This window comes from Nerophis ophidion, linkage group LG04, assembly GCF_033978795.1.
Source record: "Nerophis ophidion isolate RoL-2023_Sa linkage group LG04, RoL_Noph_v1.0, whole genome shotgun sequence".
Classification (NCBI taxonomy): Eukaryota; Metazoa; Chordata; class Actinopteri; order Syngnathiformes; family Syngnathidae; genus Nerophis; species Nerophis ophidion.
Window position 1 is genome coordinate 48,424,503 of NC_084614.1, and position 19,634 is coordinate 48,444,136.

General features: G+C 41.0%; 1 protein-coding gene across 1 annotated transcript in view; it reads right to left on the reverse strand.

The window, feature by feature from the left end:
- med13a (mediator complex subunit 13a) overlaps positions 1-19,634 on the reverse strand; it is a 207,813-nt gene that overhangs the window by 172,762 nt on the left and 15,417 nt on the right. The window contains exon 2 of the mRNA XM_061898202.1: positions 3,945-4,179. Within this exon, the coding sequence (XP_061754186.1) occupies positions 3,945-4,179 (235 nt within the window). The remainder of the gene's footprint in view (positions 1-3,944; positions 4,180-19,634) is intronic.

Sequence of the window (19,634 nt, forward strand, 5' to 3'; positions counted from 1 at the left end):
AAAAAAATAAGAGTTGTAGAAATTATTGGTAACTCAAGACAGTCATGACATTATGTCCTTCACAAGTGTATGTAAAATTTTGACCACGACTGTATATATATATATATATGAGTGTGCGTGTGTGTGTGTATATATATATATATATATATATATATATATATATATATATATATATATATATATATATATATATATATATATATATATATATATACATATATAAAATTGTGATATCACATTGTTCATAGTTCATAGTTAATTATAATTATTATGGGGGATAATTATAATGAGGGATTCAACCCACGCATCGCAACGGTATTAGCATAGATCTAGTGCTTGTCCGGGATGTCACCACCTCCAAAGTTACGATACCCCTGTACACTAAAGTAATGTTCGATCATCACCTTATAAAATTCGAAGTTCTGACTCACTGTCAACAAGCTAATAATAACCACTGCTTTAGCAGCCGCAACATTAATGCTGTCACACCTATGACTCTTGCTGGCCTACTGCCTTCGGTAATGGCACCATTCTCAAATTATGTGGACTCTATCAATAACCTCACTAACAACTTTAAAGGCCTACTGAAGTGAGATTTTCTTATTTAAACGGGGATAGCAGGTCCATTCTATGTGTCATACTTGATCATTTCGCGATACTTCCATATTTTTGCTGAAAGGATTTATTAAAGAACATCGATGATAAAGTTCGCAACTTTTGGTCGCTAATAAAAAGCCCTGCCTTTACCGGAAGTAGCAGACGATGTGCGCGTGACGTCACTGGTTGTAGGGCTCCTCACATCCTCACATTGTTTATAATGTGAGCCTCCAGCAGCAACAGCTATTCAGACCGAGAAAGCAACAATTTCCCCATTAATTTGAGCGAGGATAAAAGATTCGTGGATAAGCAAATTTAGAGTGACGGACTAGAAAAAAAAAGGAAAAAAAGGCGATTGCATTGGGAGGGATTCAGATGTTTTTAGACACATTTACTAGGATAATTCTGGGAAATCCCTTATCTTTCTATTATGTTGCTAGTGCTTTAGTGAGTTAAATAGTACCTGATAGTCGGAGGGGTGTGTCCACGGGTGTATTGACGCCAGAGTCTCTGAGGGAAGTCACGGCAGCTGCAGCACGACAGAAGCTCTGCTGATCTCCGGTAAGAGGGGACTTATTTCCACAATTTTCTCACCGAAAACTGCCGGTCGACATGTAGTCGGGATCCATGTTCGCTTGACCGCTCTGATCCATAGTAAAGCTTCACCTCCGGGAATTTTAAACAAGGAAACACCGTGTGTTTGTGTGGCTAAAGGCTAAAAGCTTCCCACTTCCATCTTACTACTTTGACTCCTCCTTTATTAATTGAACAAATTGCAAAATATTCAGCAACACAGATGTCCAAAATACTGTGGAATAATGCGATGAAAAGAGACGACTTTTAGCTGTGTGTGGTGCCGGCCTAAAATGTCCCTTCCAATCAATAACGTCACAAACATGCGTCATCATACGTGTCATCATTCTGCAACGTTTTCAACAGGAAACTCCGCAGGAAATTAAAAATTGTAATTTAGTAAACCAAACCGGCCGTATTGGCATGTGTTGCAATGTTAATATTTTATCATTGATATATAAACTATCAGACTGCGTGGTCGGTAGTACTGGGTTTCAGTAGGCCTTTAACGACGCCCTGAGCGACACCATTGAAAGTATAGCACCTAAAGCTAAAAAAGGCCCCTAAAAGGCATACCCCCTGGTTCACAGAAGAAACTAAAGCTCTTAAACTATGAAGAAAGCTGAAACGCAAATGGCGTGCGACTAAACTTGAGCTTTTCCATCAAGCATGGAGAGATAGTTTAATACCTTATAAAAAGCATGATTACCTTAGATAAAGCTAATTACTACTCAAATCTTATCCACCTCAATAAAAACAATGCTGAATATTTGTTCAGTACAGTAACATCACTAACCCAACAGGGGACTCCTCCCAGTAGCTCCACCCACTCGGCAGATGACTTTATGAATTTCTTTAATAGGAAAATTGAACTCATTAGAAGGGTTCCCTCCCAGGGTTCTCATTGTGTCCCATTGGGTTTAGTTTTTTCTTGTCCTGATGTGGGTTCTGAGCAAAGGATGTAGTTGTGGCTTGTGCAGCCCTTTGAGACACTTGTGATCAAGGGGTGTATAAACTTTGATTGATTGATTGATAACTCAGAATTAATTGTGATTAATCGCAGATTGATATACTTTTTGATCATGAATAAGACAGATAATTTTCAGGTTTTTGAATGGACATTTAATTTGCTTAAACGAAATGTGTTTTAAACATTATGCTCTTTAAAATAACTTAACACAAAAAAGACAAACACACTTTAAGCGACAATAAAAAAAAATGTCTGCTGTATGTTGGTGTCTTGCCAGATTTTGTATTTTGTAGAAATACCCAATTGGTATTACTGTTTTAGGAGCTACACCATGTTTAAAAACCGGTTTCACGCATTAATGACACAAAATGTGGATTGATACGATCTTACTTTGAATGTCAAAGCTGTTTGGTGGCATAATCTGTGATATTTCTACATGAATGAATGCTTCTGATATTCTGTACATTACATGTTTTAAAGGTTAATGGGCTTCACATTGCTGCATGGCAATGTTATAGCCCTCTCTATTTATTAATACTATGTACATAACCCAAAACCAGTGAAGTTGGGACGCTGTGTAAATAGTAAATAAAAACAGAATACAATGATTTGCAAATTCTTTTTAACGCAGCGTTTGCAGTGATTCAGTCTGTTGTGGTGAAAAAGGAGCTGAACAAGAAGGCAAAGCTCTCGATTTACCGGACAGTTTACGTTCCTACCCTCACCTATAATCACAAGTTCTGGGTAATGACCGAAAGGACAAGGTTGCGAATACAAGCGGCAGAAATGAGATTCCTCCGCAGGATGTCTGGGATCACCCTCAAGGATAGGGCGAGGAGCTCGGTCATCCAGGAGAGACTCAGAGTAGACCCGCAGCTCCTTCAAGTCGAGAGGAGCCCGCTGAGATGGCTAGGGCATCTACTACGGATGCCTACTAGACGCCTCCCTGTTGAGGTGTTTCGGGCATAGGAGGGAGGCCTCGGGGCAGACATAGGACACGTTGGAGGGACTATGTCTCACAGCTGGCCTACTGACGCCTCGGTGTCCTCCCTGTTTAACTAGAGGGGGTGGCCGAGGACACGGAAGTCTGGGCATCTCTGCTTGGACTGCTGCCCCCAGGAACCGGACACGGATAGGCGGCGGAAAAATGAAAGGATGGATAACATTCAACATTACCTTATTAGTAATAATAACACTGGTCATTTTGATCATGATATCCGCAATATGAATGACTGCGTGGGTTCTCTATGGGTATTACAGCTTCCTCCCACTTCCAAAGACACAAGGATAGCCTGATTGGCAACACTATATTGGCCCTAATGTGTGAATGTGGGAGTGAATGGTTGTCTGTTTTGGCCCTGCAATGAGGTAGCGACTTGACTAGGCTGTACCCTGCCTTCCGCACAAGTGCAACTGGCATAGACTCCAGCCCTCCCGCGACCCCGAAAGGGACACCCAGTAGAAAATGGATAGATGGATGGATATTGTTACATCTCTACTGTTATCTAATGTCTTGGAAATGCAACTGCATGCATAGTTTACTATATACCAAAACAATATATAACAACTGGACAGCACTGTTACATTAAACAAATATTTTATTCGAAAATAATCAACGTGTATTACCACATGAACACACACAAAACTTCTGAAAATAGGTACCTTTGGTACCGATCCCTACTCAATCCTGTAAAGCTTAACTTTCATGTCAGGAACAACTTGTTCCAGTATGTACTAAGGAAGCGTCGTACTAAGAGTGCATTGCATCATTGTTATCAAATATGTGTGCACTAGCAGTCCTCACCTGCAAGCTCAGGGTGGATGAGATCAGCAAAGTTCGGGTCCTCCCCCCACCAGAAGAGCCAAATCTCTCGCCGACCTTGCCGCTGGCAGCGCCGCCATACACTTAGCACCTCTGCCTTTAGGCAGCGGCTGAAGCTGCAAAGGATGGGGTCCTCCTCCGTCACCGGGAACAGGATTGGTGCAGAGGCGGGACCTTGCATCACAAACCTCTTCCATTTGATTCCAGTCAAGTCCGCCTGAACGAAAGTGAGAGATTGTTAGGTTATAATTTTAATTGCACATCAGTTAACCAGCAGAAGCACACAAAAACTTTTTTTTTTTTGCAAATAATCATTAACTTTAGAATTTGATGCCAGCAACACGTGACAGAGAAGTTGGGAAAGGTGGCAATAAATACTGATAAAGTTGAGGAATGCTCATTAAACACTTATTTGGAACATCCCACAGGTTTGTAGGCTAATTGGGAACAGGTGGGTGCCATGATTGGGTATAAAAACAGCTTCCTAAAAAATGCTCAATCTTTCACAAGAAAGGATGGGGCGAGGTACACCCCTTTGTCCACAACTGCGTGAGCAAGACAGTGTAAGAACAACTTTTCTCAAAGTGCAATTGCAAGAAATTTAGGTATTTCAACATCTACGGTCCATAATATGATCAAAAGGTTCAGAGAATCTGGACACCAACATTGAATGACCGTGACCTTCAATCCCTCAGACGGCACTGTATCAAAAACCGACATCAATTTCTAAAAGATATCACCACATGGGCTCAGGAACACTTCAGATTACCACTGTCACTAAATACAGTTCGTCGCTACATCTGCAAGTGCAAGTTAGAGCTCTACTATGCAAAGCGAAAACCATTTATCAACAACAACCAAAAACGCCGCCGGCTTCTCTGGGCCTGATATCATCTAAGATGGACTGATGCAAAGTGGAAAAGTGTTCTGTGGTCTGAGTCCACATTTCAAATTTTTGGGGGGAAATATTCGACATCGTGTCAACTGGACCAAAGGGGAAGCGAACCATCCAGACTTTTATCGACGCAAAGTTCAAAAGCCAGCATCTGTGATGGTATGGGGGTGCATTAGTGCACAAGGCATGGGTAACTTACACATCTGTGAAGGCACCATTAATGCTGAAAGGTACATATGTGATGGGACACAAGTAGGGGATTTTATTTTTTGTTTTTGTTTAATTGCCATGCAAGTTTTAAAGTGTTCTATTGCTGTGAATTTTAAATTGCATGTTTTTATATTTTAGGATTTGATTATAGTTGTATTTGCATGTTTGTATATTTTAGAATTCGATTATATTTTTGATTGCATGTTTTTACTAAGACATTGCCCCTTTTAGCTGGTTGCCCCTAACAACCAGAGTGTCCAATCAAACGGCACGGGAAATTGGACACACCTGTGGAGCATTAGGACTGCACATTTAAGAGGAGGAAGAAGGAGTGAGACAGGAAAGGGAAGAAAGAGGTTGGAGCAGGGTCGACAGAGGAAAAACGGCAAACTTTGCCTGGAGGAGAGGGGACGGCAGGATTCGGCAGGTTCTGGCCGGAACGGGGAAGAATCTGCGGCTTGGCCGAGAGCGACCGGGTAGACGCACGCAGGCTGGGAAGGAAGCCCCGGACAACGCAGTAGATCCCGCAGGCTACCGGAACGAACCCCAAGACGTCCACAACAGGCAGGGGCAGAGGAAACTCTGCCGCCCAAGTAAGTGCCGTACTGTTGTGGATCTGTGGGGACACCCAACTGCCTTTGGCTGTGGGCTTGCGGGCTCGTCTGTCGTACCCTGGCTGTGTGGTTCTGTGGACAGGGGGGCGATTTGGACCCAGAGACCTGCGGCGACCCCCGGAGCGACCAGGAGGCGGAGCGGGACGAGTACGGACACGTGGGTCCCGCGAGTGACCGGAGACTGGCGAGGAGAGTGGGCGTACCCAAGACGTTGACGCGGAACTACAGCAAAGGCAGGGGAAACCCTCCCTTGCGTGTAAGTGTGACGTCAGCCCGGATAGCACCTGCGTGGTTTTAGTTGATTTTATCCCCGTGGCCTGCCTCCCTTTTATTTTGCTTGCAGGAGGACGCTGTGGAAGTGGGCGGAGCAGGTATACTTACCCAAACGCCTGTTGTGACTGTAACCTCGCCCATTACATTATTCACATTTGGTATTTTAGTGTCAACAATGTGACTGGTGTTTTTAATTGTATTTTAATAAATTCTGAACCAGTTAATCATCTTTCCTTATTTTGGACACCTGCTCTCACTACATTGGGTTCTTAATACTTACAGGTATATTGACAATTTTTATTGGTTTTAAGCAACAACTGTATTAGATTTTAATATTTTTACCACTCGGGTCCATTACACATACAGGTTTTGGAACAACATATGCTGCCATCTAAGCGCCGTCTTTTTCATGGACGCCCCTGCTTATTTCAGCAAGACAATGCCAAGCCACATTCAGCACGTGTTACAACAGCGTGGCTTTGTAAAAAAAGAGTGCGGTACTTTCCTGGCCCGCCTGCAGTCCAGACCTGTCTCCCATCGAAAATGTGTGGCGCATTATAAAGCGTAAAATACAACAGCGGAGACCCCGGAGTGTTGAACGACTGAAGCTCCACATAAAACAAGAATGGGAAAGAATTCCACTTTCAAAGCTTTACAAGTAGTTGCCTCAGTTCCCAAACGTTTATTGAGTGTTGTTAAAAGAAAAGGTGATGTAACAGTGGTGAACATGCCCTTTCCCAACTGCTTTGGCTTGTGTTGCAGCCATGAAATTCTAAGTTAATTATTATTTGAAAAAAAAAATAGTTTATGAGTTCGAACATCAAATATCTTGTATTTGTAGTTCATTCAATTGAATATGGGTTGAAAAGGATTTGCAAATCTTAGTATTCCGTTTATATTTCCATCTAACACAATTTCCCAACTCATATGGAAACAGGGTTTGTAATTGACCATGAAAATTAGCAGAAGGCAATGTTTTTGTTTTATTGCTGACAACCTGTTCAGTCTTGGTCTCCTAACTGACAGAAGGTTAGCCAGCATGGCTAGTTTAGCATATACTGGTACAATTTATTAGTTTTAGCGTCTCTAATGTACAAAACGTATCAAAGTGCATCATTATTCAGTACAGGGTTTCTCCTACATGTAACAGATCGTATCATAAAAATGTGACCCTATGTTTTTTCTTTAAAAACCAAAAAGTGAATCACCTGCCAGCAACGCTACAACTAGTCGTGCACCTGATCAGAGTTGACACTCAACAAAAGTAAGGAGAGAAAATTGAGGATAAAGGCATTTCAAAATAATTAAGGCATTTCTTGTTCAAGCCTGTGTAAACTACCCTCATTTTGACATTACTACCGACAATAACGTCGAACTTTATGCCGTGTGCGCCTTCCAACCTCTGTGTAGCAACTGTGTGTGTGAAGTGTTTTTGTTCTTCTTTAGGTCGATTTTGAATCCAATCGTGACCCCAAGAACCGATATTGAATCGAATCGTGGGACACCCAAAGATTCGCAGCCCTAATATATATATATATATATATGTCTTGATTGGATTATCCGGAGAATAGTGCTCGATACCGTGGTAGAGCGCAATATGTAGGTGTGGGAAAAAATCACAAGACTACTTCATCTCTACAGATCTGTTTCATGAGGGGTTCCCTCAATCATCAGGAGATTTTAATGGAAGCATTCACATACAATGGTTTATATAGAGCACAGAGTGGGTGGGTACAGGCAGGCGTAGGGTGTGGTGATTGGCTCATGTGTTACCTAGGAGGTGTTTCCGCCTGTGGCGGCATGTTGAAATGATTTCACTGCGCTTGTTGAGGGATGATAGCTCTGGATGATATATAATAAACAGTTTCTCTTTTAAGCATAAGTTGCATCTTTTATTACCACTGTTGTAAGGTGTGCTGGATGCAAGAATTTGCCATGTTATTGAATATTCAACATTATTGTCTTTGAGGTTCCAAATGTGTTTGCTGAGTTCGGTAGAATTCTGCAAAGTCTGGTTTCTAAAGGAGGCGTTGTGATTATTCCATCTTGTTTTGAACGCTCCTTCGGTTAATCCTACGTACGTGTCGGATGTGTTAATGTCCTTGCGTATTACCTTTGCTTGGTAAACGACTGATGTCTGTAAGCACCTTCCGTTGAGAGGGCAATCAGGTTTCTTGCGACAGTTACATTCATTATTGGTTTCAGAGTCGTTTAGTCTGGGGGTAGGCAGTCCTTTTGCAATTGCTTTGTTGTGGTTTGAAATGATTTGTTGCATGTTATTCATACAGCTGTAGCTCAATTTAATGTTGTTCTTGTTGAATATTTTTCTTAGGGTGTTGCCTTTGGGGAAGTGTTTGTCGATCAGAGTGAGGAACTTGCGGCCGATGTTGGTTGAGACGTCTTTGCTGAATGGCGGATTGTACCAGATGATGTTGTTTCGTTTTCTGCTCTTTTTTGGTTGGTTTCCTGGGGTGGGTTCATAGGTGAGGGTGAAGTTGTATCCGCTTTCATCAAGTGCTTTCTGGTACGGGGGGGTTGCTTGGTCGAATTCAGCTTTGCTGGATGACAGCATCGATAGCCTTTTATTAATTCCGGTAGGTATTCTTTTCGTGGTGGTGGGTGGGTGGTTGCTGTCGTGGTGCACGTATTGGAGTGTTGTGTTGGGTTTCGTGAATGGTTGGTAGCTGTTATTTCTCAGGTTGAAAGTGACGTCGAGGAAGTTGACGGTTTGCTTGTTGGCTTCAATCGTGATCCGTAGGCCGTTTTCTTTGAAGATTTGGCATATGCGCTTCTTGGTGTTCTCGCTGCTCCTTGGCGAGGCGCGGCACACTGCCAGTCCATCATCACGGTAAATACCAAGGTTCAGGTTGAGGCTAGCAAGCTGGGAGAGGAGGAAACTCCCAACGAGTTCGCACGTTTCTGCTCCGTCAAAACTCCCCATAGTAACGTCAAATGTTGAATTGTTCTTTTTTTGCCATGGTGTACTGTTGTGGATGAGTATGGAGTTCTTTGCGTGGATGATGATGTTTCTTTCGTTGCCTGTGATCGAGTCGTAGTCCGAGGCGAAGTTTAGTGCTTGGGTCAGTAGGTCTTGCGTGATGGAAGGGTAAAATTCTTCGATGTCGAAGGAGATAAAGTTGTGTTGTTGTTTGTCTTGGATGTTGTTGAACCATTTGATTACTGCTGCTGTATTTCTCCATTGGTTGAGTGGTGTTTTGTCCTTGATTTTTGCGTTGATTCTGTCCAGGATTATTTTGCTGATTTTTCCTATTTCGGATTTAGTTGGGTTTATTAGTCGGCATGTTGGGTTATTTGCGAAGTTGGGTTTGTGGTCCTTCAGTGTGATGAAGGCTTCTTTGTTGGCTGTGGCGTCCACCCTGTCCTCAATGTCCAGTTCGGTTGCGATCCGCTTGTTTTCCAGGTGGATGTTCTGTAAAGTGTTGGGTTGCGCTTTTTTGTATGATTTGGTGATGCTTTTGTCCAGTAAAGAGTTATGTTCTGGTATGTCCATTCTGTAGAAGTTTGTGGTTTTATCGGCGGCTATGATGAGGTTGCTTACTTTCTTGATGCGCTCCGTGTCATTTTTCAGCTTGGTGAGGAATGGGTTGCGGGCTGGCTTAAATTTGACTGATTGTATCATTTTGAGCATGTCGTTCTCAAAGTCCTTTAATTCCTTGACTGGGGTGGGTTCTTGGTAGATTTGAATCCGTAAGTTTCCTTTTGCGTTCCTTTTGTTTCAGGGTGGAGGAAAAAGTGTGCTTTCCACCGCATCCTTCTTAGGAAGTGTTCCGTCTTTTCTATGAGTCTTTGCTTGTAGTCCTTCTGCGCGGGTATGGGAATGTTCTTCGTGGAGTAGTCGATGCTGAACTTTTCCATTTCGGATCGTCGTACAGTGCTCAACAAATTCCGCTCCAAATTGACATTTGTTGAGCACTGTACGACGATCCGAAATGGAAAAATATATATATATATATATGTATATATATATATATATATATATATATGTATATATATATATATATATATATATGTATATATATATATATATGTGTGTGTGTGTGTGTGTGTGTGTGTGTGTGTGTAAAAATGCTGAAAGATGGTACCTGCTGGCAATTTAGACGTAACTTCACTTTTTGTCCATATAGGAGTTCATATATGAGATGTAGGACTGCCAATTATGGCCAAAGTAATAATTAAGATTGTAGTTATCAATATTGAAATCATGATTACTGATCGTTAGGTAAAGCAGTGATGGGGTGTAAACGTAATACTGTCATGTCATTTGTAATGTCTAATAAAAAGACTGTAGATAAACATCCATATATATAAAGACACATATTATTTTTTTTACTTCTTAATATCAACTTGTCAGCTTTTTGTCATTACATGATGCCTTTATCTCAATTTTTCAAAATTTGATAGAGGGAGTTTTATGTAAAATATTTATTTATGTACATTTATATGTACATGTAGATGCTGTATCAGGACAGATCCATTAAGAGTTTGAGCAGTAATATGTCATGTAGGAATTAACTATACACAATAAAACAACAAAATGCTGTGTCATAGGAATGTTTTTTGAAGTAATACTTTTGTGACATAAAAAAACACAAGTAATGTAAGAAAAAAAAAAACTGGTGGTTACTTTTTGATATTAAAATAAAACACAAAGCAGTTTGGCTAAAGAAGATAAAGTCAAATAAACTAGCTTTTTTTTTCTACGCCTCCTACCAGCACAACAGTTTGGCCAACAAAAATAAAGAGTCACTCTTCTCACAAGGGTGGATCTGCATCTAACATCCACTGTAGTGATACCAAGCACATTAGTGTATCTAGTCGATACTACTATGATTACATCAATATTTTTTGGCATCACATCTTTCGTTTTAAAAAAATGTATGTTATGTTTATGAACTCAGGAAATATGTCCGTGGACACATGAGGACTTCCAATACGACCAATGTATGATCCTGTAGCTAATACCCAAATGTGTGGTGTCATCAAAAACTATCCATCCATCCATCCATCCATTTTGTACTGCTTATTCCCTTTGGGGTCGCGGGGGGCGCTGGTGCCTATCTTAGCTACAATCGGGCGGAAGGCGGGGTACACCCTGGAACTAATGTATATTATAAAACAACAGAAGAATAAGTGATTATTACACTTAATAGAGTGTAGATAGAACATGTAAAAGAGAAATTAAGCATATATTAACAGTAAATGAACAAGTAGATTAAAAATTATTTTTTTACAAATTTGACAAAATAATAGAATGGAAAATGACACAATATCAGAAAAAGAAGTAGCTTATTAAACCCCGAGGGGAAATTCAAATTTTCAGTACAATCCCATTCAAGATCAGAAAAACACTACAGGGAGACAGCACAGGATCGTTATATTACGGCATATGTCAGCAGCTAAATTAGGAGTCTTGTTTGCTTACTTACTAATAAAAACATAAGTTGTCTTGTATGTTCACTATTTTATTTAAGGACAAACTTGCAATAAGAAACATGTTTAAAGTAACACAAGGATTTTTGTTAAAATAAAGCCAATAGTGCAATATTTTGTGGTCCCCTTTATTTAGAAAAGTACCGAAGTATCGAAATAATTTTGGTACCAGTACCAAAAATTTGGTAACGGGACAACACTATTGTTTAGTATGTTCACTATTTTATTTAAGGACAAAATTGTTCTTGGATTGCAATTAGAAACAAATATGTTTCATGTATTGTATTTTTTTGGTTAAAACAAAGCCAATAATGCAATTTTTTTGTGGTCCCCCCTATTTAGAAAAGAATCGAAAAGTATCGAAATACATTTTGGTACCGGTACCAAAATATAGGTATCGGGACAACCCTACTACCAAGTGTTAAACCTTTTTTGCTGTTCATCTCCCAGACCATAGTCGAGGAGCACAGGAGTGACGGTCCCTGCAGAGCCGATGCTTTTGTCGGGGGTAACACCCTCCACTTTACCCGACAATGGGACTCTCAGCTCCGCTTTTGGGTCAGAATGACGAGTTCACCAGTGTGAGATAATTTTGTCGCTTTATTTTTATTTCTGTAGGACACAACCAGACACATTCGCCACTCTAATGCTGCTGCATGCTACCGCACGCTCTCCTCACTCTTCCACTCACTTACTCACTCACCCAACACACTGCCATTCTTAAAAGGAGCACACACACATGCGCTACTCTCATGACATCACTGTGGTTGTGCCGTCTTTCTGTGAATTCTCTGCAGGGAGTGAGAAGAGAAACTGTAATATCTTGACATATCAACTCAATAACAAAAACGTGTCCTTACTTTTGTTGGTTTTAATGCAGATGGTACGGCAACATCCTTACACTTCCAATGTGTGGGTTTAATGAGTAGTAGGGCTGGCTGATTTGGACCAAAACTGATATTGCAAATACTGATATCTTTAAAACAAAAAAAACGTGCAAATTGCTTAACGTTGCCTCAGTGTTTCACGGCTAGATAACCAGTGTTGAGAGCAATCAAATTATTTTTGTTGTCAGTAGTTATGTTATGGGCAGCACGGTGCAGGAGGTGATAGTGCATCTGCCTTACAATACGAAGGTCCTGAGTAGTCCTGGGTTCAATCCCGGGCTCGGGATCTTTCTGTGTGGAGTTTGCATGTTCCCTCCGTGACTGCATGGGTTCCCTCCGGGTACTTCGGCTTCTTCCCACCTCCAAAGACATGCACCTGACACTAAATTGGCCCTAGTGTGTGAATGTGAGTGTGAATGTTGTCTGTCTATCTGTGTTGGCCCTGCGATGAGGTGGCGACTTGTCCAGGGTGTACATCGCCTTCCGCCCGAATGCAGCGAAGACAGGCTCCAGTGACTCCTTGCTACCCCAAAAGAGACAAGCGGTAGGAAATGGATGGGTGGATAGTAAGGTTACGTGGTGTTTAATAAGTAAGCCATTACTATGTCAAAGCAATTTTCATTAATTTTGCTTATATCGTCACGCGGGATAGATGGAGCTTATAATAATAATATATAATATATAACACTAAAATTGGCCCTAGTGTGTGAATGTGAGTGTGAATGTTGTCTGTCTATCTGTGTTGGCCCTGCGATGAGGTGGCGACTTGTCCAGGGTGTACCCCGCCTTCCGCCCGATTGTAGCTGAGATAGGCGCCAGCGCCCCCCGCGACCCCGAAAGGGAATAAGCGGTAGAAAATGGATGGATGGATATATTATTTATTATTATTATTGTCTATTGTGAGCGAACTGTGGTGCTGAATTTCCCCTAGGGATCAATAAAGTACTTTCTATCCTATTGTATTCTATTCTACTTGCTCACTGCGGTGAAAGCCGGTGGCTGTTAAGTTTAAAACTACTTTTTTTGCCACCCAGCCACCACACTACAGTACCTTTGTTCACATAGGCTATATAGGTAGAGGCACTTTTAAAACAGAGATGTAAATAAATATTTGACACACCGAGCGGCAGACAGGAGCTGTAGTCTAACAAGTCTAACAGAAGTGAACAACGTAAACAGGTGAGATTAGTGATAAAGTCGCTACAAGGAAAGATATACCGTATTTTTCGGACTAGGAGTCGCAGTTTTGTTTCATTGTTTGGCCAGAGGTGCGACTTATACTCAAGAGCGACTTATGTGTGAAATTATTAACACATTACCGTAAAATATCAAATAATATTATTTAGCTCATTCACGTAAGAGACTAGACGTATAAGATATCATCGGATTTAGCAATTAGGAGTGACAGATTGTTATGGTAAAAGTATAGCATGTTCTATATGTTATAGTTATTTGAATGACTCTTACCATAATATATTACATTAACATACCAGGTACCTTCTCAGTTGGTTATTTATGCGTCATATAACGTAAACTTATTCAGCCTGTTGTTCACTATTCTTTATTTATTTTAAATTGGCTTTCAAATGTCTATTCTTGGTGTTGGGTTTTATCAAATACATTTCCCCCAAAAATGCGACTTATACTCCAGTGCGACTTATATAGGTTTTTTTTTCTTCTTTATTGTGTATTTTCGGCAGGTGCGACTTATACTCTGAAAAATATGGTAGGCTCTAAAGCAAATTTGTCTATGCGTAAATAAAGCTGTAGTAACTGACCAATTGCCAAATGCAATCGCTGACCAAATAATTGCATAATTCTGGAGTCGAGAAATTCGCCACCGCACAGTGGAGTGATTTCTCCAGATTCTCTGAACCTTTTAATGATATTATGGACCGTAAATGTTGAAATCCCTAATTTCTTGCAATTGCACTTTGAGAAACGTTGTTCTTGACTATTTGCGCACGCAGTTGTAAACGGACGGGTGTACCTTGCCCCATCCTTTCCTGTGAAAGACTGAGCATTTTTTGGGAAGCTGTTTTTAGACCCAATCATGGCACCCACATGTTCCCAATTAGCCTGCACACCTGTGGGATGTTCCAAATAAGTGTTTGATGAGCATTATTCAACTTTATCAGTATTTATTGCCACCTTTCCCAACTTCTTTGTCACGTGTTGCTGGCATCAAAGTCTAGAGTTAATGATTACTTGCAAAAAAAAAAAAGTTTATCGGTTTGAAAATTAAATATGTTGTCTTTGTAGCATATTTAACTGAGTACGGGCTGAAAATGATTTGCAAATCATTGTATTTTGTTTATATTTACATCTAACACAATTTTTCAACTCATATGGAAAAAGGGTTTGTAAAATATACCGGTATTAAGTATAAAACCGACATATGGACAAAAAAGTATATCTCGATATAATTTCGCTTAAACTCGATTTTCGATATATATCTCGTTATATTTTTGGGTGAAAGTATACTTATAAAGATATTCATTTTTGAGCGATATTCACTAAAATTTAAGTAAATGACCACTGCACTGTAAACAGTCAGCGGCACTTTTGTTAACCCACTTAGTCAAGATGGGTATTTACAGCACAGAAAATACACAGTTTTATGTAATACAGACATACATTGCATAAATAAAATCGAAAAATATTATTGCTACATAAAATGAATAACATATCTGTGCAAATAAAAAAACATGTATCAAACTCCGATAAAAAATACATTTGCAGGCAGGCACTTTTTAATTCAGTTGACGACATAATTGACACGCACGTACGGTTGTGGTCCGCGCAAAGTAAGTGCCATCCATCCATCCATTTTCTACCGCTTGTCCCTTTTGGGGTCGCGGGGGGTGCTTGAGCCTATCCCAGCTGCATTTGGGAGGAAGGCGGCGTACACCCTGGACAAGTCGCCACCTCATCACAGGGCACAAAGTAAGTGACTTTACTTAATTGTGCGGCTATGATCCTCCTAACTTTGTCTTACATTTCGCTTGAAAATTCTCTTTTCGCTTCTCCGACTCTCGTCGTCATTTGGGATGTTTGTTGTGATTTCCCTTTCTTGTTCCATGACCCGCCCTATCTTGCCTCTGATTGGTCTATCTCTAATGTTTAGCCCTACTCTTAACCAATCGTGACTCATCATAATAAACCAACCAATCATGGACGTTTTTATACGTAAACCAACCAATCATTGATCGTTCCCGTATATGTTGTCCCCTTCTCCTGGAGTTGCACTAGTCTAGTTCTCTTTCTCTTCTCCCTCTCGCTTCTTTTGTAGCATGTAGCTTAACTAACCGTTAGATAGGTCTAATAATAGCTATGCTGCGGAAATCGCCACTTTCCCAAGCGCGGCGCACAGGGGCTGAACATGGGGATGGGTCAAATGCAGAAGACAAATTTCACCACACTTGGTGTGTGTGCAACCATTGTGAAGTGAAGTGAATTATATTTATATAGCGCTTTTCTCCAGTGACTCAAAGCGCTTTACATCGTTGGGACTTTAAAAAGTGGCGTAGCTACTGCCAATCTACTGGGAAATGTAGTTCAGCTAAGTAGCTGGTGGTGGCACAGTCAGACTCCATATTTGCTTGTGTGTTGTTGCTGTGGGTCAGTGCGGTGGAGGGGGGGGCACACAAACACTGCTTGGAAGGGGTAACGAGAGGGGTTTAATGGCCCGCGGAGTATTGCGGGGGAGAACAAGGAACACAACAAATAAACGGTGTTTGGTCATTTAACGTTAAAAAAGTATATCGATATTACGATGTTTTCTTAATTCATATCGTGTTTAAAGATTTATCGCCCAGCCCTAATACCGATATATCCATTGCACAGCCAGAGTCAGGAGCTTCCCAAACTACTCTGTGTAGTGTTCAATAGCTTATGCACTTCTGCCATCAAGAGCAGTGTTTTTTAACCTTTTTTGAGCCAAAGCACATTTTTTCATTAAAAAAATACGGATGCACACCACCAGCAGAAAAGGTAAAAAAATTAAACTCCACCAGGTTGTCATGCCTTATTTTGAGTTTGTTGGTGTTTCCTGTGTGTAGTTCTTTAGGTCCTGTCTTGCACTGTTATTATGGTGACCCTTCCTGTTCTGTTGGTGGTCTCCTGTAGCAGCTTCATGCATTCCTTTAAGCGCTATTGCCCGCACCTGCTTTGTTCTCGCAATCAAGACTATTGAAGTTGTGCGTACACTATCCTTCTTTTTGGGTGCATTGTTGATTGCCATGTCATGTGTGGATGTGCTCTGTGGACGCCGTCTTTGCTCCACATGCCGTAAGTTTTTGCTGTCGTCCACCATTCTGTATTTGTTGACTTTGTAGCCAGTTCAGTTTTACTTTTGTTTTACATAGCCGTCCATATGCTTCAGTGCCTTTTCCTAACGGGACTTGCCTTTTGTTCATTTTTGGTTTAAGCGTTACATACCTTTTTCCTGCACCCTGTCTCCCGCTGTGCTCTGCATATTGGGATCACGACAAACCATCCTCGACGTGTTCCGACTTCAATCAATCAATCAATGATTATTTATATAGCCCTAAATCACTAGTGTCTCAAAGGGCTGTACAAACCACAACGCAAACCACAACGCTATCCTCGGTAGAGCCCACATAAGGGCAAGGAAAACTCACACCCAGTGGGACTCACACCCAGTGGGACGTCGGTGACAATGATGGCTATGAGAACCTTGGAGAGGACCTGTGGGCAACCCCAATGGATGTCGAGCGGGTCTACAAAGCAATGAACTACCTGCTGCCAACTCCTGATATGGAATATTACAAGATTACTCTGCCAAGCTCTACACAGCACAGGCACTAGACAACGGCACATTATTAAGATTATTGATTTGCAAAAGACATTTTTTGGACCAATTAGGTGAAGTTGCATAATTACAAATGGCTATTTTGCTACTTTACCGGTAAGGTGGGAATTTAAAGGCAAATCCATTGAATATAAATAGGGAAGGAATATTTCAGTAGTGACACATACTTAAGGGCTGCAAACCCTGACTTTGCCAGCTGCTCACCTTCCCTCTGGCCACTTTGGGCTAAGTGGGGAACAGTGTGTTCAAACAGCGCCCTTCCGGCCTTTCAAGATGAGACGATCAACAGGCAGAGCTGCCCACACCGTGTCACCTCTAGCCTAAGCCTTGGTAAACAAGCGTGGATCAGACTAATGTTCGCTTGCATTTTAACTGAAGAATAGAACCAGTAATTAATGTCATAAAATTAGACATTGCCTATCACGAGATAAACATTTGTTTTAATTTTTAATTCTTTTTTTTGTGGCTTGCAACACCAAAAGATGGCCCGCCATCAGGCATGACATCAACTGAGATTTCCTTTAGTTTAAATCAGTTCGCAAGATACCATAGTTCAAAAAGCATTATTTTTCTCAGGGCATTTATTTAATCGCAACTGGACTCTTCAGATTGTTTTAGCGGTAGCCCTCAAAACCCCCAGTTTGTCAAAAAGGTTGGAGGACTTTACACTGCTAGACAGAGCAGGCTTCATTAATCAATGCTCACAGTCTGAGAGGAGGGTGCTGGATCCGAGCTATTAATCCTTCAAGGTGGGGAGGGGGACATGACCCAAATATGTCACAACATGCTCAACAAGAATGTTTTCACTCTAAAATGGCTATGGTTAAGATACAATAGAGTGAGGTCTTAATGCTTGGGGCATGTCCACACGAATACAGATACTTAATAAACGCATTCTTATCTTTGCTTTTAGGCCTCTTGTCCACACGCAGACACATACTTTTGTCTTTAAAAACGCAGACTTTTACAAACGCTGGCCAAAGTGTAGAGTTCCAAAACTCTCCGCTCAACTTATGTTTGTACACGGCACAAACGTAGACTTGCGATGACGTCACGGTTGCGCGCTGTCATTTCTATGCTAAATAACACTGCCTTGCTGGCTTTAAACACACTATAAGAGGACTTAATGTATGTTTGAACGTAAACATGCTGCTCTTTTCATTCAACATCAATTTAAAAAAAAAAAAACATCAAACTGGGCTTTGCGACACTCCCGTTGGCGCTAATGAGAGTCAGCTGTTTTGGATAAGATTGCTGTCAAACCGCCAACTGATGGGACAACTTTGACAAGCAAGACTTTTTCTCTGTGTCATAAGAAAGGGGCAAGATTATCTTATGTTTTCAGTCCTTGTTTAACGACAAATCATGAAGTTAACTTAAGGTCTTACTTCTATTTTTGTAGATGGAGCCGGGCGCGACCGTGCACACGAGTAAAAAGCAACCAAGCTCCCAAAAAAAATTATTTAGCGTCCTCCTTGTAGTGTGTACTGATGTTCAAGACAATATGTACCTCATTACACATGTACTATATCACTATATCCATCATTAAATGCTTTATAATTCCGCAAGGGTTTTGCAGCGGCACACGCACGTCCGCGCGATTTGTACAGGCCCTTAAACATGCAAAATGGTTTCCTTGGCTTGTTAGTGCGTGCTGATCTGAGAAATAATGTACACTTCACTGCACATGTAATACATCACCATGTTGCTGAACGTGTTAAAATTCTATGAGTGTTGGTTTTAGCAGCGCAGGTGTGCATTCACTCTTTAATAATGTTCTCAGGGATCTATGTATGTGCAGGCTGGTTTTAAAGATAATATACATGCCATTGTACGTCTAAAGTATATCAAAATAATCATAATAGGAAGTGTAATGCTACAAAGTCAGCTGGGACGGCGTGGCGAAGTGGGAGAGTGGCCGTGCGCAACCCGAGGGTCACTGGTTCAATCCCCACCTAGTACCAACCTCGTCACGTCCGTTGTGTCCTGAGTAAGACACTTCACCCTTGCTCCTGATGGGTGCTAGTTAGCGCCTTACATGACAGCTCCCTCCATCAGTGTGTGAATGTGTGTGTGAATGGGTAAATGTGGAAGTAGTGTCAAAGCGCTTTGAGTGCCTTGAAGGTAGAAAAGCTCTATACAAGTACAACCCATTTATTTATTTATTTATGCTTTTTTCAGGCTTATGGTTGGACAAAATGTGCATGACAGCAGGTGTATGAAATTTGTGTGTAGACAGACAGTTTTGAAACCACACTTAAACACTCTTTATTGTACACTTGTTTTACCATATTTGAGTTACTGTCTAGAAGTTTGGGGAAATACATACAGGACGAACATCCAACCACTATTCATAATGCAAAAAAGGGCCATCAGACTGATACATAACACAGGACCCCGAGAACACACTAATGGATTATTTATAAAAACATTTGATTTAAAACTACCAGATCTCATCCAACTCAAGACTGCCCAAATGATTTATAAAGCAAGTAATGATTTACTTCC